Source organism: Gobio gobio (assembly GCF_949357685.1).
Source record: "Gobio gobio genome assembly, chromosome: 15".
Lineage (NCBI taxonomy): Eukaryota > Metazoa > Chordata > Actinopteri > Cypriniformes > Gobionidae > Gobio > Gobio gobio.
The window spans coordinates 8,809,315-8,835,352 of record NC_137108.1 but is presented as its reverse complement, the minus strand read 5'-3'; the positions used below and the strand labels follow the sequence as shown (position 1 = coordinate 8,835,352).

The 26,038-nt window shown below is 37.1% G+C and overlaps 1 protein-coding gene across 1 annotated transcript in view; it reads right to left on the bottom strand.

Moving 5' to 3' along the window:
- Positions 1-22,532, bottom strand: part of LOC307138748 (BAR/IMD domain-containing adapter protein 2) — a 48,344-nt gene extending 25,812 nt beyond the window's left edge. Inside the window, exons 1-6 of the mRNA XM_079837298.1 lie at positions 22,140-22,532; positions 16,485-16,595; positions 11,753-11,828; positions 11,501-11,587; positions 5,212-5,273; positions 545-616 (exon numbers count right to left, since the gene is read on the bottom strand). Coding sequence (XP_079693424.1) covers positions 545-616; positions 5,212-5,273; positions 11,501-11,587; positions 11,753-11,828; positions 16,485-16,532 — 345 coding nt within the window. The 5' untranslated portion in view covers positions 16,533-16,595; positions 22,140-22,532. The remainder of the gene's footprint in view (positions 1-544; positions 617-5,211; positions 5,274-11,500; positions 11,588-11,752; positions 11,829-16,484; positions 16,596-22,139) is intronic.
- Positions 22,533-26,038: the final 3,506 nt, after the last annotated feature.

Genomic DNA, 26,038 nt, shown 5'->3' with positions numbered 1-26,038 from the left:
ATAATCTGTGTGTGTGTAGACAGCTTTTTAAAAATGGTTGCTGGTGTTTTGTGTGCGTTCGGCCAATCAGCATACACTTACGTCACTGGAAGTTCCTATAGTGTTGGGTTAGACCCTACTCTGAAGCAGGAGCTAAATTAGTTCCCCTAAAAGGAGTTCCTAGAACTAAAATTGTTCGTAGCTCCTGCGGTGCGTACATGCCAAAATCATGAAGTACATAAAGTACTAGTTAAAGGCTTGGTTTCACAGACAGGGCTTAAATTAAGCCAGGATTAGGCCTTAGTTAAATTATGATATTTAAGTAGCTTTTATAAATGTGCCTTAGAAGAAAATAAAAACATTACTGATGTGAATCTTGAGACAAAACAATGGCACTGGCATATATTTTAAGATATATAAGTGCAAGTTGCTTTCAAAATTAGCTCAAACATGCATTTTAGTCTGGGACTAGATTAAGCCTTGTCTGTGAAACCGGGGGAAGGACACATAATATTAAGTGTGAAATTTTAGTATGTTGTTTAGTTAAACAGTAATTTACACTCACGGTGAGATATTTGATGTCTAGCTCCAGTTTCTGCTCCAGTTGAGTCAGCAGCTCTGAATGAAACAGCTTCAGCTGCAGACAGACAGAAAATGCAGCATTCAGTCAAATACAGAGATTATGGAAGCACACTGGTCTTGAGGGAGATTAATGATTGAGCCACAAAACATTGCACTAAACTAAAATGCAGCAGATTTTAGCCATGCACTCCTATTGGCACATTAACATTTCCTCTTATTTCTCAATTTGTTTTGTATGACTATCATTCCTTTTTGCACTCTGATGTTTTTTCTCACAATCTTAAAACTAAAGGTTCTTTATAGGCACGACGGTTCGTGAAGAATCTTTAACATTAATGGAATCTTGGAGATTCTTTATAGTGAAAAAAGGTGTGTCAGATTATTAAAATGTTCTTCACACAAACTTTTTTAGTTTATTCTTAGCTAAAAACACTTAGTTCTTTCAAAAATATATGTGCTCATTAATGTATATTTACTTCTTTCAAGTAATAAAGTATTCTCGTAAGTTTATAATATGCCACTGAAAATACATACGGGTGAGGCGTTCGAATGCGGGTCGCCATGTTGCCCCTCCATCTTGAAAGTACATTAGCCAAAGAGGGACATACCCGTAAATTCAAGCTTTGCCTTTCGCGTTTTAACACTCGATGGCACTGTGTCGAATGTGGACGAGGTCGAACTGGAAGCCATGTTAATCTTGGACTAAATCGGCCACTGTAGGAGTTAAAACGAAATCGGAATTGAGAGGAACAGAAACTAATATTCACTGGATGGTCATATACCTTTTCACCGCTAGATGGGGGAAAATATCACACAGTGTAGCTTTAAGCAGGGCCGTAACCATGTCTTGAACATTGGGGGGGACCAATTTGTTTTATTTTTATAAAGCATAAAGGAACAGAACAGTGAACGAAATTCTAGGTCTAATTCTAGTTGGGAAATAATAATTTTGGGACTATTTGCAAATAATATTTGCATTAATTTGCGTCAAATATATTGTTAGTCTCGAGATTCTTCCTGTTAGTGAATAAATACATAGATCCACTGTTAACATTTTAATTCCTTAGTGGTCTGGTGGCAATTTGGCCATTTCTAATTATTGGGGGGGACTTGTCACTTCACTTCACTTCAAGCTTTATTGTCCCCAAAGGAGAAATTATTTTCCACAGTAATGCACTTGTTATACACACACAACATATACCTATACCTGTGCCCTGAGGGCAGTAGGGCTAGACACTCATTAAGGGGATGTGTAGAGTCCTATTTTATTGAAATTGCAATGTGTGTGATAGCTCTGTTGTTAAGTTCTGTGAGGTTAAGTGTTGGAAGACCTATAACTTTTGCAGCAATATTGGACACCTTTGTGAGTTTGGTCTGGTTTTTAACAGAAAGCATATTAAAGAAACAGATAGAACAATATAATAAAATTGGCTGAATAATGAATTGATAAAGTAACAATGATAATCGAGGTGCAACGTTAAGTCCCTTAAGTTTCCGAATGACTGACATCGTTTGGTGACTTCTTTTCTGAATGTCCATAGTATGCTGGTCAAAAGTAAGAGTATTGTCCAATGTGACTCCCAGATATTTGAAACTGCCCACTATTTCAACTGTTTGATTTTGAATAACATATAGTATAACAATAGTATGCTGAAGTGAGGGGGGACTGAATATCAGCTCCTTTGTCTTGCTCACATTAAGATTCAGGTGGTTATCCTCACACCACTGCGCAAAGTTCATGACAGTGGTATGATACTCCATAACAGAGTTGTTATCTTTGAGCAAGGCAAGAATAGCTTTATCGTCAGAATATTTGAAGTATTTTATGCTGGAAGATGGGCTGATGTTGTCGTTTGTGTAAAGTGTGTATAAAAAGGGACTTAACACACAGCCCTGCGGTGCTCCAGTATTGACGATGAGAGGAGATGATGTGATTGAGCCCATCCGTACTACTTGTGCCTGTTGCTAAGAAATTTGTGTATAAAATGAATAATCCGAATGGGGATATTGAGGTCATACAGCTTCTGAATCATCAGATAGCTTTGGATGGAATTAAAAGCAGAGCTGAAGTCCGCAAAGAGTATCCAAGCAAAATTGCCAGGGGAATCCAGGTGCTGAAGGAGGAGATGCTACAGCGTCCTCTGTGCCCCTTTTAGCCTTATAGGCAAATTGGAGGGGGTCCAGATGTGGATTAACAGCTGGCAAGATGGTTTTCAACAACAGCTTCTCCAGGCATTTCACAATTATGGATGTAAGGGCAACAGGTCGGTAGTGATTAAGCTCCAGGGGCCGTGGCCTTTTGGGGACAGGGATTATAATGGACATTTTCCATATGGAAGGTATGGTGGCAGTAAAGTAAACCTCACTGAAAAGTAAGTAAAAAATAGATGAGTTGTCCTCAATGTCTGCGGTGGTTACAGCCCTGCTTTTAAGAACTGTTTATTGTAAGGTTCTTTAGGGCAGTGTTTATCAACTGGTAGGTCACAGAGACCGTTTTAAGTGGTTTGGAGAGTGTGTAATCAGTGAAATGAGACTTTTATTTTGAAAGACATGCGTGAAAGCTGTTGACCCTTCTGCAAAGACTTTGCTCTTCTGTCAGACAGAACGCGTTTTTCCATTCCACTGCTCTAATTTTCCATTGTTTCTGTGGTGAACAGCACATTCCAGGGTCCAGTTTATTGCCGGGCCCCTCTTTTACTGCAACAGTGGAGAAAGGTTTGCAACATTTTGATTGGATCTTGGTGGACTAGCACAAACAAAGGAGGCCACAATGATCCATCATAACTATGTTTGGAAATCTTAAAACTGATGTAAACTACACACATCCATTTCATACTTATTCAGAGAAATAAGTATTATCGGTGACAGCTATTTATGATGCAACATCTTACACAAATTCAACTGTTAATGTTCAAAAATTTTGCTACATTTTGATTGGATCTTGGTGGACTAGCACAAACAAATGTCCAACACGATAAGATAAGGATGCTAGGACTGACAGACACCTCAAGCACGGAAAGGACAGGACTTCTCATTGGTCAACAGGCAGTTTCTGCCCTAATCCCTAAGGTTTAAGCCAATCGCCATAAACATTCTTTAGGACTTTTTGGATGCAAGAGCAGTGGCTGAAGAAACAAAAGGAGGCCACAATGATCCATCCAAATTCATTCATAACTATGTTTGAAAACCTTTAAACTGATGTAAACTACACACATCCATTTCATACTTATTCAGAGAAATAAGTATTCTCGGTGACAGTTTTTTATAATGCAACATCTTACACAAATTCAGCTGTTAATGTACAAATTAATACATTAATGACAGTTAAATCTTTTCCCATCTTGTTTGGATTCTATTTGTTTAGAATATTGCCAAAGGTATTCTGGTGGTGGTTTGGAAATTGAGAAATGCATCTGTAAAACTTTAAAGACTTCTAACTGTGTGCTTTATGCAGATGAGTTCCACGGGGGAAAGAAGAGTCTGATGCCAGCAGCCAATCACAGCACTGGAATGGAGAAGCGCTAAATTGCAAAATTACAAATTTAAAATTATAGTGATCTCTCGCGCCACATTAAAGAGCGCCAAAATGTATTTATTGTTTGAATTTTGTGATGATATGGTCAGAATTTTAAAGCTGAGACTTTGTTTCATATCAAAAGTAACAAAGCACAAAGCTTAAGCACAGACATTCATGATGAAACCTTTCAGAGACCCACAGTCTCTGTTCAACTTTTTCTTCAAAAATTCATAAATGCATAATCTAGCCTATATATGCTTGTCCTGTAAATTCGTGAATAAAAATGAAAATCTGAACAAAACCAGAGCCTATTAAATGGCTTATTACCATTAAAATATGAAAATAAAATAACAGGTTATAATATATGACAGAATTTTTACGACCCTGTCCGTCAAAATGACGGACAATGTGGAAGCCTAGCGCGACCTCTGTCATAACCACACCATAAGTGACAGGTGATCCAAAAACAACCACATAAATGGCGTCGCTGGGTGGGCGAGAGTACGATCACTGCATTTTTATATGTAAACACGTGTTTGACCATTGCACTCTTGTCTTTTGCGCATCTAAAATTAAAAGCATTCAATGTCATAATTACGTTGTCAATAACTAAGGGTACATTTACACGACAGCAATGTAGCTACTAAAAAATTCAAAAACACTACGTGCCTGTAGAGTGAAGACATAAAACTCATGTGCATGAAGCCAGAGTTTTCACAAATTCACATTTTTGTAGTTTATAATTATTATTTTTTTAATTAAAACATTTAAACCCAAAAAGTTTGCATCTTCAGGCCCCTAAAACACTCTTCTTGTGTAAATTAACGGCAAAAACGTATAAAAAAATGAAATTTCCCAAAAAAAATTACCAATAAATTATGTAACTAGTACATTGTGTGTTAGCTGGGAGGGATTTGCATGCATATGTTCTTTCTGTTCACCAGGATCAGAGTACATATGTTTTATTAACAGTTCATGTTAGTATTGTGCATTTACCATGTAGTTTCTGTAACCTTTAGCACTACCTGCTAAAGGAATCATTACATCACACAGCATATTAAATGACATGTCACTTTGGTTTGGTATGAAAGAATGTACAAGAAAAACGACCACCACATTTTTATTCTACTTACTACATCCTCTAGTTGGACCTGGATCTGCCGATGAACCTCTGCCATCTGGAATAGCGTGTCACCTGAATCAGTAGGAATTAAGAGAAGACTTTGAGCACAAAAACTCAAAGAAGGAGACCTGTACCACAATAAGAACTGTATTATCAAACATACTTTCAACCTGATAATGACATCTAATATTCATCTCACTCACATCAACCTGACTACATTAAGGTCACATGAGGTTTCAAGCTGTTCAAACTTTCTTTGTTTTGTGGAACTTAGAAGAAGATATTTTGAAGAATGTGGGTAACCAAACATTTGCTGGTCCCCATTGACTTTTTTTTCTTTCCATACTATGAAAGTCAATGGAAACCATCAACTCTTTGGTTACCAACATCTTCAAAATATCTTCTTTTGTGTTCAGCAGAAGAAATAAACTCATACAGGCCTGGAACAACCTGAGGGTGAGTGAATGATGACCGAATTTATTTTTGGGTGAACTCCCTTTTAATGTAATGTAACAACTTCATACTATATGATGAGAACAAACCTTGAACTAAATTGCACTGAATGATGACACTATTGTCTTCTGTAGAGATGCCGAATTAGCTGAATTAAGTAGAGATGCTGAATTATAGCTGAATTAAGCTTGTTTCGTATTTTCAAACTAAACTGAATGAACACTGAACTGACTTGAGCTGAATAATGACACTATTATCTTGTGTAGAGCGGCTTTATAGTTGACTTGAGTTCACTTCATAACTTTGCAACACTGTCAATGAACTAAACTGAACGAACATTGAACTAAACTGAATTCTGATACTATTGTCTTTTTAGGGCTTTTTAGAGCTGATATTGTATTTGTTTCATGAATGAAGAACTTTGCTAAATTAATTGTTAATTACTGTGAAGCATCTTTCAAACAATCATGCAGTTAATTTTTTTTACAGAGATTTTATCATATAGCAGATGTGTTCACCAGTGCCTGATTTAACTTCTTTTTCTTTTCAGAAATGAGTAAAGATGGCAGGGGTCGGTCGTGTATCTCTGGGAAAGCTAACAGACAGTTTTCTCCAGGTATACTGGACCAGCTTGGACTTGACCAGTCATAACATCTTCATATGTTATTGAATTTGCACAAACTGTAGAATCATACAAAAATGAAGGTTCTTTATTGGCATCAATGGTTCCATGCAGAACCTTAAACATCCACGGAACCTTTTCATTCCGCAAATGTACTTTTAAGATCTGATCACTGAAAGGTTCTTTGTGGAACCAAAGATGGTTCTTCTATGGCATCGCGCCTTTTGAAACTATTTTTTTTTTTCAAGAAAACATTTGTCAGAACAGAATTGAAGAGAACAATTTCTTCCTTTAGATTAGAAGATGTGATACTTGTTTCATTGTCTGCCGTCCATTCTTGAGTTTCATTGGAGGTGAACATTTGTGGCATGTTTTGTTGTTGGTTCCAGTGGGCCGAGCTGTGGATGTTGGCCTTCTTTATCCCCTACTGAGCAACTGTGTGTGTGAAGCTTGGCATCTCTCCTTCACTGCCTTTCTCCCTCCCTCTCATCCACCCCCGCTGTTTTCAGCAGTACAATGAGATCATGTGGTGTTGTTAATCTTTCAACAAAGACCTCTCTCTCTTTTGCCCCTCTCTCGCTTTCTCTTAGTTTCTTCATCTCCATTTTATTGTACAGGCTTGCCTCTTCATTTTCTTCTACTGGAGTCATTTGTTTTTACGCTTTCGTTTCCTGTAAAGCCTGAAGTACCATGAACTTAAAAAAATGTAGTTATATTTACTTACATATTCACAATCAGTTCTCACCACTAACTTTGCTCTGCCGGACATGTCCCTCCAGAAACAGATTGGAATAGCCCTGATCTAAAAAGGGTTACTAAAATTAAATAAAACTAGAAAGAAAAAACATTTTGTTATTTGAAATAACATCAAATATAAAAATCTATTATCTATACAACATTTCTCACTTTAATTTAGTTGAATTTGATGTACTAAAACAACTAAAACTGAAATAAAAATTAATAATAACCATATAGACAAATTTAAAGGGGAAAAAACTACTAAAAAACGCAACACAATTCTTAAAACTTTAACTCAAGTTAAAATGAAAACAAAACAAAAAACATATAATAAAAACTAATAAAAAATATTTAAAAAAACTATAAAAGTATCTCAACGATACTAAAATAACACTGGGGACTGATGTAATTTAGGAACAATCGCGCTATGTATTTTTTATATTTGTATTTTTTGTATTTTTGTACAACCCCAAATCAGAAAAAGTTGGGACAGTATGGAAAACGCAAAAAAAAGAAAAAAAGAAGTGATTTCTAAATTTACTTTGACTTGTATTTCATTGCAGACAATATGAACACAAAATATTTCATGTTTTGTCTGGTCAACTTCATGTCATTTGTAAATATGCATCCTTTCCTGTCATTCAGACCTGCAACACATTTTAAAAAAAGTTGGGAAGTAAAGCATTTACCACTTTTTAATGTTGCCATTCCTTTTCACAACACTTAAAAGACGTTTAGGGACTGAAGACACCAAGTGATGATGTGTTTCAGGTGTAATTTTGTCCCATTCTTCCTGCAAACAAGTCTTAAGGTGGGCAACAGTACGGGGTCTTCGTTGTCGCATTTTGCGCTTCAAAATGCGCCACACATTCTCTATTGGAGACAGGTCGGGACTAAAGGCAGGCCAGTCAAGTACCCGTACCCTCTTCCTCCGCAGCCAGGACTTTGTAATGTGTGCAGAATGTGGTTTTGTATTGTCTTGTTGAAATACGCATGGACGTCCCTGGAAAAGATGTCTTCTTGAAGGCAGTATATTATGCTCCAAAATCTCTATGTACTTTTCAGCATTAATGGTGCCTTCACAGAAGTGCAAGTTATCTTTGCCAAGGGCACTGACACAACCCCATACCATGACAGACCCTGGCTTTTGGACTTGTTGCTGGTAACAGTCTGGATGATCCTTTTCTTCTTTGGTCCGGAGCACACGGCGTCCATTCCTCCCAAAAAATACCTGAAATACTGATTCATCTGACCACAGTACACGTTTCCACTGTGCGATGGTCCATCCCAGATGCCTCCGAGCCCAGAGAAGTCGACGGCGCTTCTGGACACTGTTAACATAGGGCTTCCTTTTGGCACAGTACAGTTTTAACTGGCATTTGTGGATGTAACTACGTATTGTGGTACTTGACAAAGGTTTGCCAAAGTAGTCCTGAGCCCATGTGGGGATATCGCTTATAGATGAATGACGATTCTTGATGCAGTCCCGCCTGAGGGATCGGAGATCACGGTTGTTCAGCTTAGGCTTGCGCCCTTGTCCTTTACGCACTGAAATTCCTCCAGATTCCTTGAATCTTTTAATTATGTTATGCACTGTTGAATGTGAAATATCCAAATCTCTTCCTATCTTTCTTTGAGGAACATTGTTTTTAAACATTTCAATAATTTTCTCACGTATTTGTTGGCAATTTGTAGCCCATCTTTGCTCCTAACGGATTGGACCTTTCTTGGATGCTGCTTTTGTACCAAATCATAATTACAATCACCTGTTGACATCACCTGTTTCAAATCACATCATTATTTAACTATTTTACCTCATTACTAGCCCTAAATTGCTCCTGTCCCAACTTTTTTTGAAATGTGTTGCAGGTCTGAATGACAGGAAAGGATGCATATTTACAAATGACATGAAGTTGACCAGACAAAACATGAAATATTTTGTGTTCATATTGTCTGCAATGAAATACAATGTAGTCAAAGTAAATTTAGAAATCACTTCTTTTTATTATTATTTGCGTTTTCCATACTGTCCCAACTTTTTCTGATTTGGGGTTGTATTTTCTATGTATTATTGATGAACTAGTTCACAGAAGAACAGACTTAGTTATGTGGGTACAGCGTAATATCATACAGACATCCATTCCTTTTTATTTGATTATTACAATCTTTAATTAAGGTTTATACATGCTAGTTTCCACAACAGAGTTCAAGATTAATTTTCTCATTACTACTGGAGCTGCCAGTTTGCAAAGTTTAAAATGATTATTAAACAGTAAGCACAAACTATGCAAAAACGCCCTTCCAGCACACTCAGTGTCTGAATTTACTCGTTTTCATTCACTCCTTCAAGTGGACTTTATTGGTGGAGTAATGTAGGGAATAGTGAATGAGGATATAGGGGGGGCGATTTCGGACACAACCCTTGAGCTGGTTCAAGTGTGTTCAACAGTGGCCCTCCAGAAACTGCGTTTGACACCCCTGGACTACTGACTCCAATCATCACCACCTCAAAAAATCCCTCGTGACAGCCACTAAAAGCTTTCTCTTTTAGGCTACTTATCTTTCTCAAAAACACATAAAATAACAGTTCAAATTCTAACAAAATATCAACCAATCCAGTCACACACAAAACATGCTGCGAGCTGACAATCATCTGCATAATCTCTTGAAATTATTAAGTAAATATATACTATATATATACTATAACTCTTTCCCCTTTATTGACAGAATTTTCCGTAATTTATGAGACAATGCTTCCCCGCCACTGACAGAAATGTACTGCTTTCCTTGTTTTCACTGTTATACGGTAGGGGGCGCTATTACATATCTTCTGAAAGAGTTCAGAATCTCCTGATCAAAACACAGGAAAAGAAGAAGCAGAAACAAGCGATATCATGACTGTGTCCGAAAACTGTCTCCTGGGAGACCTTTATCTGATGGATTTTTGAAGGCAGCATATATGTATCCTTCACTGCCTTTGATATATCACAATCCTGTGCGTTCCATTCTGTGACATTTCGAAGGCTGCGTCCTCCTGAGGTCGCCATTGAAGGCTGCATACGTCATCAAGGATGTCTTATTTAAAAAAGACATTTATTCCTTGTGAGGTGTAAAATCCTGTAATTTCTTTTTTCAAGCCTTGTTTATACTTTCACCTGGCTCCGCAGCACGAGCCTCCGCTACCTGCGCGCGTACTTCGTCTGTTTAGGGAAGTGTTTATACTCGACGCGCTCGCCGTTGTGCTATTCCTTGAAACGACAGAGGGCGACTCAGAGTAATTGTTCTATAAACCATCATGAAACAGCGGTGAGAAGAAATACAAACGTGACAATGTTTACTTTAGTCAACTTTACCAAAACCACACTACGAAAGAATCGTGTAGAACCCAGTATTACTTGTGGCATTAGAACAGAATATATGGATGGGAGAACATGTATACAACTAAACAACTAAAAAATTAACAATCTCTTAAACATTTGATAATTTCTCTAAACATTTTCAATTAGTTTCGTGAAAATTGTTATTAAACATGGATCTTTTTTTTTATTAAAAGGGCTTATTTCTGCTATTGTTCTTTTTATTGGCTCATTTTGTAAATATAAGCAACTGATTTGGCCAGATTCGCCTCAAGCTTGTGCATCTTCGTTTTCGCTCACTCCGCGTTGACATAATTTTTGCCGTGCGCACCCTCGCGCTCATGCGGATGCGTCGAGTATACACAAGGCTTTACCTTGCAATCTAACAGTTACTTTTCTTAAACGAGACCACCTCACAGTTGAGCTAGAAAAAGAAAGATGGCGTCTGAAAGTTGCATTTGCTGGTCAGTTTGTGTGTAAATGTACGTTCTTTTGACCAACATTTTCCCCTTCTGATGTCATTTCTAGCGATAAATTATTACTGTAGTAATTAAATATTAACTTAGTTACCACTAAATCTTGTGTTATTTAGCTGTAGATCATTAAACCGTTATGCTGCCTTAGAAGTCTGTCTTACAAGTCATCGCCTGATAAGGCAGCGAGGCAATAACAACATTAAACAGCATATTAATCAAAACTGCCAAATGTTACTGAATGAAATGTTGACCCAGGACAGGCGAAGGTTTGGGGGTGTTGATGGACTCCATCTACTCCATCTACTCCATCTGTGTTTTGATCATCATTCTAAATCTGATCCTGATGTAGTCTTAGACAAAAACGTGATTTTCTCAGTTTTTTGCACAAAATTTTGCTTTTTTATGACACTTTTGATTTTTTTTTAAATGCATGGAGCTAGAATAAATAATTTGATTTAAAAGCAGAGGTTATGTTCTTTTTTTTATATATATATATATATATTGCATTTCAGATATTCATGCAACAAAATATTCTAGGGGCCATGAACATTTTGTGAAAATTATCAAAAATGCTGGTGCTGGCCAGTTTTTTCAAAACGCTGACAGGAAAGAGTTAATTGCAAATATACTGTACTTGTACTTGTTTTTACTTACCCAGTTCTTTTGAGCCCTGGCTGTCACTGGCCAGTTCTCCTAGTTTGACCAGCGCGTCAAAGTATCCTTTAGCTGCTACGGTGACGCCTGTAGAGCAGTCAGAGAGACAGAGAGTCAGTGAATGGGACTGTGTACTACAAAATACATGATTGTTGTTTAGCAGGCAAAGTGCTGAGGGCATACATGAAAGTCCACACTGATTTCCTGTGCCCATTACAGAAAAAAAGAACTATTGAAGTAATGAGGTCTGACCTGTCAGAGCCTTTTCATAGTGTTTCCCCATGGTGACAAAATTCTTCAGACTGGGGTTAAACTGGTCCAGAATGCCCTGAACACAGAATCAGCAAAACATGAAATTCGGACACAAACATTTTGATCTGTGATTAATTACATTACTGAAACTGAAGAATGCAAGAAATGGATAAAAAAAAAAAAAAACGTGTTTCAGGTTTTCACGTGTTTTCACGTGTTTTAACGTCTACATATTAGTATATTACAAAAACAAAACTAAATTTAAGGGTAAGATCAAGTAGAAATAGCTCTTTACTGTAACAATTGCAGGTTACCACTTTAAAGTGTCATAATAGCAATACATGAGCAGGGATACTGGAAAACCATCTGTGTAAGTGTCAATTATGTTATGCTCATTTTTGTTCAAAGCTAGTTTATTTAAAACTTTTTGATAAAAATACATTTCATAGAGACAAAGACTGGTATATGCATTTAAAGTTAAAGATGTCTACCCAGTTAACAAAAATATGTTTTACTAACGTTCTGGTTACGTTATGAAAACGTTATTCCTGAAAGTTCTCAGAATATTCAAAACATCCAGTTTTTAAATGTGTTTCTCTTGCTTTACGAATGTTTTTTTATAATTTTGCAAGTATTATGGGAATTTCGCATGTTCCCTGGACCATCTGAAAAAAAGTAGTAAGTAATAACGTTTAAAAAACATTAGACTATAGCCCCGTTTCCACCGAAATTACCCGGAACAATTTGTACCAGAAACTTTTTTTACAGGAACTTTTTTCCCCCAGACCTGCTACTGTCTGCGTTTCTACTGCGGTGTAAAGTACCGTGAAGATTAGGCAAATTAGTCCAGAGACGTGGGACTGCACGCGGCTGCTCCTCCCAGTCAGAGACGGACAGGAATCATTTTTTGTGCGATACTGTCTGCAACAATAACAAGTATGGAGGAGATGCAAGCAGCGCTGCTTTTGCTAGTTATGTATTGGTTTACTAAAGAGGTAATTAACAAAACGGCGGAAAAGAGACGAGCACTGATACTAAAGCGTATTCTGAAAGCTAGATTTAAAATAAGACAACGTATGTTATTATCAGCTATTACGGACATTGACCGTGAGATGGCTGAGACGAATGCACGCCATCAGACAGAAAGAGCAAGACTGATATTTACTGAACGCAGAACGAACCTTGCAAAAGACTTTTAAAAATTCAGGTTGAAATAAAATGCTGCGTGAACTCAATCAATCAGCATGTTCAGCGCCCAGTCCCACCCCCGAATGTTCCTGAACTTTGAAAAAGTACTACCTCTCGAGCAGGGCCGTTTGGAGGGGGAAAAATTTACCCAGAACTTAATTTAGACCCTGGTTCCTGCGGTCGAAACACACCGAGTACCAGCCCAAAGTTCCTAGTTCCTGGGGAAAGTTCCTGCGGTGGAAACGCGGCTTAACATCCAACTAAAATGTTTTAGAAAAACGTTCCATGGATGATGTATAAATAACATTTATGTGCTAATGTTTTGATAATGTTATTAAAGACAAAGTGCTCTATCATACACCCGGCGCCAGGCGCAACGCAAGTGTTTTTTGCTAGTTTCAGACCAACGCATTTATCATTTTCACGTCCAGCGCCACGTTGTTTAAATAGCAAATGGACTTGCACCCATCTGTTCACCCATGGGTGTGCTTTTCTGAAAATGAGGTGTGTTCAGGCGCATTGTTGGCGCCTTGCTATTTTACGGCAACTGAAAACGACTGTATTTTTTATTTATTTTTTATTTATTTAAAGGGCACGTTAGTAATATGCGCCTTTAGGCAGGTGCACAATGCGTGTACACTTATTACACACAAACATGCCAAATATTAAGCATAAAAGGATTACAATATAAAAGATTATTATTGTGTACATAAAGATAAAAATGCCTACATGTCATAATGGATAGTCATTGCATGTATCAGAATTACCTATTCGCAGTAATGACGAATTAAATTAGCTAATTATTTAAAGGGTTAGTTCACCCAAAAATGAAATTTCTTCCATTAATGACTCACCCCAATGTTATTCCAAACCCGTAAGACCTCCGTTGATCCTCGGAACACAGTTTAAGATATTTTAGATTTAGTCCGAGGGCTTTCAGTCCTGTGAATGTAAGTCTGTGCACACTTTGCTGTCCACGTCCAGAAAGTAGTCCATATGTGACATATGTGCGTAAGTTAGACTCTTTTGAAGTGTCGACAATACATTTTGGTCCAAAAATAACAAAAAATAAGACTTTATGAAGCATTGTCTTCTCTTCCGTTATCTAGGAATCCGCGTTCACGAGGCCCCAGTGATGCTGCAGACGTAAGACTAAATCTAAAATATCTTAAACTGTGTTCCGAGGATCAACGGAGGTCTTACGGGTTTGGAACAACATTGGGGTGAGTCATTAATGGAAGAAATTTCATTTTTGGGTGAACTAACCCTTTAACCAATCGTGGCAATACACACATGTATTTAAATTGACTCGTCAGGTTGAGGGTGTCTAGATTCCGCCAAGTAAATAACGAATCCGCCATGGTGCAAGCGCAATAGACCCTTTTCATAGACTGTGATGACGCGTTTTAACGGTCATCAATATCGTAAATCCTGCAACGTTTTTTGTATTTTCATTTTTTAAAAATATATATGTACATTTATAACAAATACTTTGTATTTTATTACTTTTGCATCAAATTACAACAAAAAGGTTACCGCTGCTGTGAGGGTGTTTAAGTAATAGCGTCTATGGGAGTGATGGTAATATTTAATATTTTTCTCTCTTTTCACTGTTGTTATCAATCTCACTCTATTTTTTTCCCTCTTTTTGAAATTTGTGAAATCACTACTGTGGCATTTTTCTTTTGCTATGTGAGCAAATGGGCACATAAAAAATATATTTAATGTATTCTCTCATTCACAGCTATAATATTTAACCCAACTATGACGACTTCCACTCTGAGAAACCCGGAAATGTGAAAAGGGTCTATTGGCTTTTAAAGGAAATGGGAGATGAGACTCTGATTGGTTTATTGCGCGTTACGCCCAAAACACATCCATGACTCATTAAGAGACTAGGTACAACCCTTTTAGACCATGCACCTGGTCGTTAAACTAGCAAAAGTGGATTCGACACTCCCTGCGCTTCAGACCATGCGCTCAGATCGTTAAAATAGGGCCCTATAATTCTGAATGAGGGTTCTATTAAAGAGCACCTATCATGGAATTTTGAAATTTACCTTTCATGTAGTGTGTAACATAGATCTAAGTGAACAAAAACATCCTGTGATAGCTTGAAATATGACAGTGCACCGTATATATAGTTATTTTCTTTCAAAAGTAAGAGTCGACTCGGAGTCATTTTTAAGAATCGTTAGAAGACCGAAGCTTTTTCTCTGACTAGATGACGTCAACTTGTCAAGTTATTTGAATACGATACGCCCACTTATTGCGCTCCAAGACGCCAGTGAAAACTAGAAAACATCATGGCGACGAGACGCTGTGTTCTGAAGTGCGACTCAAAAGCAAACTTTTTTCATCTGCCCAAGGATGAGCATTTGAAGACTAAGTGGCTTGAAGACAAACCATACATCGTCGCGATTGAGTGTTTATTATTAGTCGTCAAATGTATGTTTCGCGATCTCAGGAAGCTTTTATTATGGACTTTTATTATGGCACATGGTATCTTCTTCGTCTGTCTGTACCATATATGGACTACATGTGCACAGAGCGCCCTCCGGCTGCCAGTATGAATTGAAAACAACACATAAGAGACTCAATCGCTCATGATTAGGCTATTTCTGCCCATTTTGAGGAAGTATTGAATAAAAAATACTCCTCTGTTTAGAAATTTGACACAGACATATGAGAATCTATCAATATGTCTCCTCATCTGCACACTTTTGAACTAAAAGCCCTGAGGGATGTTGATTTGTCGCGAGTCTTCGTGAGGAGTTTTTTTATGAATGAGATCAGCTGAGGCTCATATTACAATCAAACAGTACCGACGCGGTTTTCATATTCATAACTCCTGACACATATTAACAAATTACTGTCATTATAAGACTTTGATGGGCGTTCCGTTTCCGAGAATATCTGCACAGACTATACCAATCACAACTGACTGGGTCATCGGACCAATCACCGCAGATTAGCGTCACGTAAAGGCGGGGTTTTGAAAAGTGAATCACTAAAGGAATCATTTGAGAATCGCTGTCAAAACAGGTAAAAATAAATGCATATTATAAGAAAACTAAAGTCTTTTTTGTCATTGCATGCATGCAAAACTGTTGTTGGGGACTTCTAAAACAATATTTGGAACATTTTAAATGCCATGATAGGTGCTCTTTAATGTTAATGGAAGAATGTGTGTGCATAATTTTGAGAGAACCTTGTGAAAACATTAGTCAGTTCTGAAAACGTTCACTGTGAACTGGGAAGGTGTTTTAAACTTTTTTTTTTTTTTAACAAGACAATATGTTGTTATGTGATGAGAAAAACATAAAACAGGACATGAGATCATAAAGCTTTTAAATTTTTTCAATGTTGCTATAAACATGTTACTTTACATTACCTTATAAAATACTATACTTTAACATTACTTATAAAAAACACAACAAATAAAAGATTACATTTCTATGAACTTGGCAGGTGTTTGAAATTATGTTTTCAAAAGATCTCCTTTTATCGTCTTCAATTGCCTTTTCATTGACTTTAGACTTACCTTATAGACATTTTCTGTCATCTTGTTGACCTCATCTGAGCGTGACATTGTACTTCTCTCTCTCCAGCTTCAGTTCACCTTGCTTTTAAACGGAAATCACAGCAAACCCAGCTACATGGAGAGAAGGAGAAGGAAAGAAAGTCAGATGAATCAGGGCCATCCAATGCCCTTACTTTATTTGCATTTTTTCCAGTGTATTTGCAGAGATCTGCCTTGAATTCAGGATGGTACGAGCTCATCAAAAGGGAACATCATAATGAATTCAACCACAGAGTATACATTATTTATCAATAATAACTGGTAACAAGTACTAATACAAAAATAAGCAATTGTAACTAGAATGTTAAGATGTTGTAAAACACTGTGATTAATATGAAGTTGTGATAACAGCCCTGGTTGCCTGAGGAATGCTGAAAGGAATGCTCTAGTCTAGATGTTGGGACATTGTTGAAGGGATTTGCTTCTATTCAATCACAAGAGCATTAGAGCGGTCAGGCATTGTGTGATTGTATGTTTAGTCCAGGCTCGCAGTCACTGGCCCAGTTTATCTCAAGATCCTCCACAACTGTCTTGACAAACCGTTTGTCATGGATGTGCATAGATATATTGTAGTTCAAAAACAGGAAACCAGTGTCACAATCTTCGAAGAAAACAATCAACTAAAATATCACTGCATGCTATAGTATGTCACCAAAAGACCCAACCCATGAAAGCCTCAGATATTTAAACAAAAGCATCAAGTGTCATCTGAGTGTCATATTTAAGCAAAAATGCATTAGACGTACAGCAGCATAAAGGGCCATATTTATTTTATCAAGTCAAATCAATTGAATTTATAGCTCTTTTCACAATACACATTGTTTCATAGCAGCTTTACATAAAATCATGAAGTTATTGTTTATATATTCATTTCTTTATGCCTTATGGCTGCATTTAACAGATTAGAGCTGTGCAATATTATAGTTTACATTTTAAGATGATGCAAGCAATCCAGCCATTGCGATTTGGTATATAGCTGATAAAGTTGGATATACTTATATATTCAACTTTATATAAGGAGCTGTGCGATAATATAGTTTATATTTTGTTGAGTTCAGTTGAGATTTGCTGTAGTATGGATTCATGTGAGTGTACTGTATGTATGCAGGTAAAGTAGGATGACCTTTATATACATCTTTAAATAATTTTTTTTTAAAACCGTTACTACATATTAACCCTTTAACTGTCAACTAGCGAGTGCTCTTTTTTTTATAGCATTTTTTCCTATCACGTTGTATTCATGTATCATCCGAAAGCTTGAAAACTCAAAATTCATCCTGCGTAAACTTATTTGAAATCGGACATTGCATTACCATGGAAACTGTACTTTAAATCCTTGTAGTGGGCTCCTTCCCCTAGTGGGCAGTGTCATGTTTCATACTATTTTAAAATAAAAAAAATGTCTAATCTTGATAAAACACATCATCTGAAAGGTCTGAGACTCAAGGTTCCGCGACTGTTTTGTGATAGAAGTGATATTGTAAAATAAATGTATTAATTTATTAATTAAAATTTTTATGAAATCACCCAGTGGCTATTTATGGTACACGCCTAAACAAACTTAAATTTTTGTTGTATTAACTTAAAATTTGGCAACTTCATTAGACAAATATATTAGATTTTATAGCAATTTTAGAGCAAACATTATTTTGTAAAATATATATTTTCTCTAAAATGTTTAGTATTATACGTTTGTTTTACAGTAAGCTTAAACTTTTTTACTCTTTCATTTTTTGAAGTGTATTTCTCCAATAATCTGCAGAGTGTCTTCTTTAAAGCTACACTGTGTGATATTTTCCCCCATCTAGCGGTGAAAAGGTATATGACCATCCAGTGAATATTAGTTTCTGTTCCTCTCAATTCCGATTTCGTTTTAACTCCTACGGTGGCCGATTTAGTCCAAGATTAACATGGCTTCCAGTTCGACCTCGTCCACATTGGACACGGTGCCATCGAGTGTTAAAACGCGAAAGGCGAAGCTTGACTTTACGAGCATGTCCCTCTTTGGCTATTGTACTTTCAAGATGGAGGGGCAACATGGCGACCCGCATTCAAACCCCTCACCCGTTTGTATTTTAAATGACATATTATAAACTTACGAGAATACTTTATAACTTGAAAGAGGTAAATATACATTAATGAGCACATATATTTTTGAAAGAATCAAAATTATTCTTTGGTAATTCATTCCAAATCATTCATGAATTACATCCATTTAAGTTAGTGGAAAATGCACTAACTTAAATGGATGTAATTCATGAATGATTTGGAATACCTCCGGGTTGGTCTCATTTTAAAGCTACACTGTGTAACTTTTTTAAGGGTTTAAAAGCATTAATGGCACACATTTTCATTAAAACATTATTTCATTAATTAAATTTATTAAATTGCATCCTTCTGCTAGAGGATCTAATCTCTGATATACAGAACATGCTCCAAAAAATGATTTGCAGTCTGTAACCTGATCTAGTCACGTTGACTTAGTCATAATATTTCTACCTGAATAAAACCAGTTATGTTAGACGGCACCACATGACGCATGGCATTTCATGGAACTTTCACCTTGTAAGTATTTTTTATTTTGTACATTTCAAAATAAGGGCCACCCCTGTTAGTGAACCTCAAGAGATTTCATAGTCTGAGTCTGGCCAAAGCCATCCTAATACACTATTATTGCATCTCTTAAGTTTATGAAATTGAGTCTGACATGCCACAGTGCCCTGGAGGAGAGCAATTCTTCCCAAGTCCAAGTGCAAGAGTCACGCCGCTGAACAAACACTGCGCTTACACGGTTTCCCTTCTGGAAAGATCCTGAATAAAAGATTCCAGTCAGGATTACCCAGCACATAAAGCTTCAGCTCTGAAGGCCAGTGTTTACACCAGGTCAGCGCTCTCATGTGTGTTATTAGAGAAAGATTAGGGGGAAGAATTTGACCTAAATGATCAAGTGAGACCCCCCAAAAAATAACATTCTCATCAGATGACACTTCCATTTCCTGTCTTCTCTTTCTCGTTTTTCTGTGATTCATTTCACACTCACTGTTTCCATCCAAAGTTGCGTATTTAACTTTTGCGCAAAATTGGAATTGCCTATCACATAACATATTTGCAAACAAAGCACCGTTTTGCCAAGATGATTCGCACTTTGGCAATTGTGTTTTTTATGGGTACTGAAAAAAAGAGGAGGAAGTTAAAGAGGAGAATATGAACGTGGTCATTGCTAGGGAAAAGAGGCCAACTTGGCATGACAATCTTGCAAATGGAGCTCGAGGTTGAGTAGTTTTAGTGCCACCATTTCATGTTGCATTTTTATTGGCTAGTCAGTAGACGTAGCTCATAGCAGCAAACACACTGTGAAATGATCATGATAAAGTTCTGACACTGTCAGAAAATGATCACAGGCTATCGTTGGTCACAAGAGCATCTTTGAACCTCTCTCACTGTATGATGTAGAACCGCCGTTTCGGAGCCATGGCCTCCGAAATCACCACGATTGGTCATCTTTCGTCTGGGACAGCCCAAAATCGTACAATGTGTACCGGGCATAAGGGGTGACACTGGGGCAGTTCCCTTAAAGGGACAACTTCGTACTTTATATTTACCCCAAACTCTTAAAAATAAAGGTTCTTTATTGACATCAATGGTTTCATGCAATGCTCATAAGATACTTTATAGTGGAAAAAGTTATTTTGATTATTGAAATGTTCTTCACATTAAGAAAAATTGTTATTTTAACAACTAATCACTGAAAGGTTTTTTGGGGAACCAAAAAAAACTAAAATTGTTCTTCTTTGGCATCACTTTACTTTTAATAGTGACCTATAGTTGACGCTCTTAAAATTAAGTTTCCAAAAATGGGTTTTCACAGAAGAACAATTCCATAAGAACCTTTGGAAGTGTAATGGAAAGATTCCATGGATGTCAATGGTACTTCATGGAACCATCAATGACAATAAAGAACCTTTATTTTTAAGAGTGTAAAAGCACATTAGAGTAGTAATATGTACCCATAAGGCACTATTATGAACCTTTTAGGGTAAATAAGGTACAAAGATGTCACTGTGAGGGTACTGCACCATTGACAAACTGTGAAGGGCTTGTCCCTTTTTGTAAAGAATCAATAAGTTTCCCTTTTAGTAAACTGTCAAGTTTTAGTTTACATTATAGCCATGAACCATGATATGCTATTCAGTTAAAAGTAAGCGGTATTGGGGGAGGGACATTCTTGCGTCTGATTGGACAAAAATGTGTAAGCAGCCCTGAGTACAACATGAGTCATCCGTATTTCTGTCCATTTTCCAGGAAGAGAAAGTTGCATTTACATTTACAAGTTACATTTTCCTCAGCATTTAGTAGAACATTAGCATATAAATAAACTCTAAACTAACACACATGGATTATGGAATATGAATCTTTAGGACTAACATCACACAAAAACAGATTTTATTTCTAATTAAAGCCACAATGTGTAATTTATTATTTTTCGCCGCTAGAGGTCACTTATTCAAAACAAAGGCATAGCTTAATGACACCTTGATTTCGCAGAGCTTTTATTATGCCGCTGATGACCAATGTTTTATCATATTAGATACTTTATTTGAGTGTGTTGAAAGTTATGTTATAATGCTATTCTGTGCGTTCACTTGGTGGCTGCTATGAGACACTTGTTCACACTGCAGTGAGCTAGATCGATATTAGGCATATTAAAACATGGTACTTGCGGTAAATCATGAAAACAAGATTTAAACAATAAGACTAATGTGAGCTATATAACAATGATTAGTTTTCTGTTGATGAATGTATCCAAGCAGTTGCTCATCTGTCTAATAAAACACATAATATATAAAAGCGTCTTTGGTGTTTCCATGGTTTCTACAAAATAAACCAGAAATCGAGGGTAATGCGGGTATGATGTCATTGATAGGCGACGCACGGACACAGTCCGTGTCCTGGTTAGAATTGCTTTTTTCTCTGGATTTAAATATTCTTGGAAACATTTGGGATAATGTAAGTAGGCTACACAGGCCAACAAATTATATAACATTGTTCTAGTAGTTTTTGGATATTTTAATTCAAAAATCTTACATATTGTGCCTTTAATTAAACTTTAGTCTTCACTGATAATTCTATCAATGCATATGTCCGCACTATACTGCCACATTCCATAATCTCATGAATAAATAAAGCATTCATTACATTATACAGCCTACATAAAAATTGATGTCTGAAATGTTAATCTTTCATACTGCTCTCATTGTCGACACCTGTAGAAGTGCTAATATTACACACAGAAAAAGGATGTTAGCATGTATGAAATGATATGAACATGACATTTCAGTAAAGCAGCTGTTTTGCTGCTTCTTAATGCAACAATTCATAAGCCAAAATCATAGGGCTGAAAGAATAAAAATCAAAAGAAGAAAAGAAGCAATGCATATGTTTGCCATTTACAATCTCAATCACGTCCATTGGTTGACTAAATACAGTCGCATTTTTAGTATTTGCTCAAATGGCACTTGTTGCACTGAGAGTCGTTTCGTTTAATTGTGTTATTAAATGAAAGAACTCCAGTGTTAATGGCTGTTCAGATGTTGTGGATCATAGTCATTTTCCTACCTTTTCAGTGTTCATCGTTTCCTCGCCGCTTTGTCTGGTGTTTTTTCCTTCTTGGACGCTGCACTTTTCCTTCTATGACTTTCCCTTCAGTGGTGGGGGTAGTTTAGTTTGTTTGACCTAGTAAATCCCTCTTCCACCCCTCACCCCTCACCCTGTCTCTCCCAAACTCCTCACTGAATCCAGGTCAGAACACATTCAGTGCTCGTTGTTCTTCAGATCACATGCACTCGTTCATGCTCAAACTTTAATCTTCATTCCGCCTAGAAAATGTCCATTTGCTGTCGGTATGTAGATCTCGTCGCTGTCTCTGTCCCGGACAATGTCTGTCTTCTTACTCTCTGTCTGTCTCTCTCACTGGGACTGAATGTCAATGAGGTAACGGGACTGCGCTGTGAATAGCGCCTCTGCTCATTACAGGACCAGCACACACACACACACACACACACACACACACATCCCGCTCTCATTCATAGCTCGTGCTGTGTCCACTGTCCACGAACACTTTTAATTCCATGAGGAAAATATCAAAAGTGGCATATGTAAAACAATGATACCAGAATTTCCTTTCTGCATTTTGTTGGGTCTTTAAAATTAGGCCTGCATGGGGCAAATAGGCTACACAAAATATTGCAATGAAACCTCAAAATTCTCCGCCTAATCAACAGAACAGAAACTTATCAACAGAATCTTATTAAAGCGTTGCAAAGCCAATAAGCCAATTATATGGTCTGGCATCGCTTATTTTGACTATTTGATCTGCTTAACGCAAAAATCTTACCTAATCGAAACTCGATGCAGTACAACAACAGGTCATTCTGAGGACGCATGGAATTCATAAGGGGTAATTCATAGCTAAATTAAATGTGTCAAAAACTTGCTGTTGAATTCTTATTCAGCTGCTAATATTGTGAATGTCTGATTGTTATGAAATGTATTAAATTCATTCACATTTTTGCTAGTAACTCTGTAATCATTTATAATGAGACATTTTTTTTAGTGCCTCAAATCATATATTCATGCTTTTCCATTTCCATCGAGTTTTCATTTTGCCCCCAATCTTCTTATTTAAAACCATCCTATCCTGTTTGTCTTGTTTAGACAAAATTTGGTATGCATTTTGAGTGCGCAAAATGTGGACAATCTCAGGAAACACACAAAACTTCTTGAATTTCTGATGCTAACGGGTTATGGTATGATCAGCCAGCCACCGATCAGGCAGAACATTATGACAGATGAAGTGAATAACACTGATTATCTCTTCATCACGGCACCTGTTAGTGGGTGGGATATATTAGGCAGCAAGTGAACATTTTGTCCTCAAAGTCGATGTGTTAGAATCCGGAAAAATGGGTTAGCATAAGGATTTGAGCGAGTTCGACAAGGGCCAGAGTGTGATGGCTAGACGACTGGGTCAGAGCATCTCCAAAACTGCAGCTCTTGTGGGGTGTTCCGGGTCTGCAGTGGTCAGTCTCTATCAGAAGTGTTGTTGTGTATGGGGCGCCAACAGTGGGCACGTGAGCATCAGAACTGGACCACGGATTAATGGAAGAAGGTGGCCTGGTCTGATAAATCATGTGGATGGCCGGGTGCGTGTGCGTCGCTTACCTGGGGAACACATGGCACCAGATGCACTATGGGAAGAAGGCACGCCGGCAGAGGCAGTGAGATGCTTTAGGCAATGTTCTGCTGGGAAACCTTGGGTCCTGCCATCCATGTGGATGTTACTGTGACACGTACCACCTACCTAAGCATTGTTGCAGACATGTACACTCTTTCATGGAAACGGTATTCCCTGGTGGCTGTGGCTCTTTCAGCAGATAATGCGCCCTGCCACAAAGCAAAAATGGTTCAGGAATGGTTTGAGGAGCACAACAACAAGTTTGAGGTGTTGACTTGGCCTCCAAATTCCCCAGATCTCAATCCAGTCGAGCTGAACAAACAAGTCCGATGCATGGAGGCCCCACCTCGCAACTTACAGGACTTAAAGGGTTAGTTCACCCAAAAATGAAAATTAGTCATTAATTACTCACCATTATGTCATTCCAAACCCGTAAGACCGTCGTTTATCTTCGTAACACAAATTCACTCTCTGACCTCTCCATAGACAGATATTTAATTAACACTTTCAAGGCCCAGAAAGGTAGTAGCCTGTGTCTCCTATGCAGTTTTTATGTTGTAACAGAGCAGCTCCTGAGTCATCATCACACGCAAGCATTGTGGTGTTCACATGAATAGCATCGGCTGCCCCAAACTCAAAAGCGCTGCACTGTTTACAAGGGAAACTGCGTAGAAGACTGACACGGGCTAGAATTAAATTGTTGAATAAAGTCATTATTTTTGTTTTAGCGCAAGAAAAGTATCCTCGTCGCTTCATAAAATTAAGGTTAAACTACTGGAGTCACATGGACTATTTTAACGATGTCTTTACTTCCTTTCTGGGCCATGAAAGTGTTAATTAAATAGCTGTCTATGGAGAGTCAGAGAGCTCTCGGATGTCATAAAAAATATCTTAATTTGTGTTTTGAAGATGAACGAAGGTATCACGGGTTGGGAACGACATGAGGGTGAGGAATTCATTACATAATTTTCATTTTTGGGTGAACTAACCATTTAAAGGATCTGCTGCTAACATCTTGGTACAAGATACCACAGCACACCTTCAGGGGTCTAGTGGAGCCCATGCCTCGACAGATAAGGGCTGTTTTGGAAGCAAAAGGGGGGCCAACACAATATTAGTAATACATAATGTTATGCTTGATCGGTGTATATCAGTGTGAATGACAGAAGAAAGCTGTAATACTTGTCCATTATGTGGCAGCTATCCACAGGATAAGAAATAGGCTTTTCTCAAGTTTTTATAGATCTTAGTTTGGCATAAGTGTAAATAGTCACCTTTATTTATATATGCCGACTGTTTCAAGGCAGCTTCACAGTGTTAGACAGGAAAATAATGTAACAGAATTTGATTCAGCTGTACAGCCGCTCTGGAGGTCATCCAGCTCATTTCAATTATCATATAGTGACAATGCGGGCAGATCAGTAATTAAGTTGAAAATTTATTTGAATATTTAGTTGAAAATGTTGTGTCCCCTACTGAGCAAGCCAAAGGCGACAGTGGCAAGGAACCAAAACTCCATCAGGTGGCATAATGGAGAAAAATAAACCTTGGGAGAAACCAGACTCAGTCGGGGTGCCAGTTCTCTGGCCATCATGCCTGTGTCGTTGAGACAAGTATTATATAGGGATATTCGAAAACATATGAATAAATGGTTCAATAGCTTCACATGTAGCCTACACATTTTCTTCACAATTTTTTTCCCTCCAAAAAATCAGTGATCTTCAAAATGCTTATAGATCCTTTATATATATATATATAATATTTATCAGTTGCCAGACAAGACTAAATATATGGCTGGTCACTTAAAATGAGGAGGCAGTAGTATTTTTATTTAAAAAAATTATGTCTTAAACAGACACTTAAGGACTAAAAAATAAAAGACCTTTGAACTCCAAATACTTAACTACTCCAAATGTTAAATAATCATTTTAAATACTATTAATAGTTAAACAAAAAAATTTATTAAATACAGTTCAACAAAAAAAATATAGGCTACAAGCATAAAATAAAACTATAACCGCATACAGCAATCATAAGGGCCCAAGCACAAATGACACATGCGAAAAATTCAGTGATAATTGGCGTGTTTTATATATATATATATATATATATATATATATATATATATATATATATATATATATATATATATATATATATATATATATATATATATATATATATATATATATATATATATAACACGCCAATTATCACTGAATTTTTGTTGAACTGAATGTTGAACTGTATTTAATTTTTTTTGTTGTTAGTTTTTAAAATG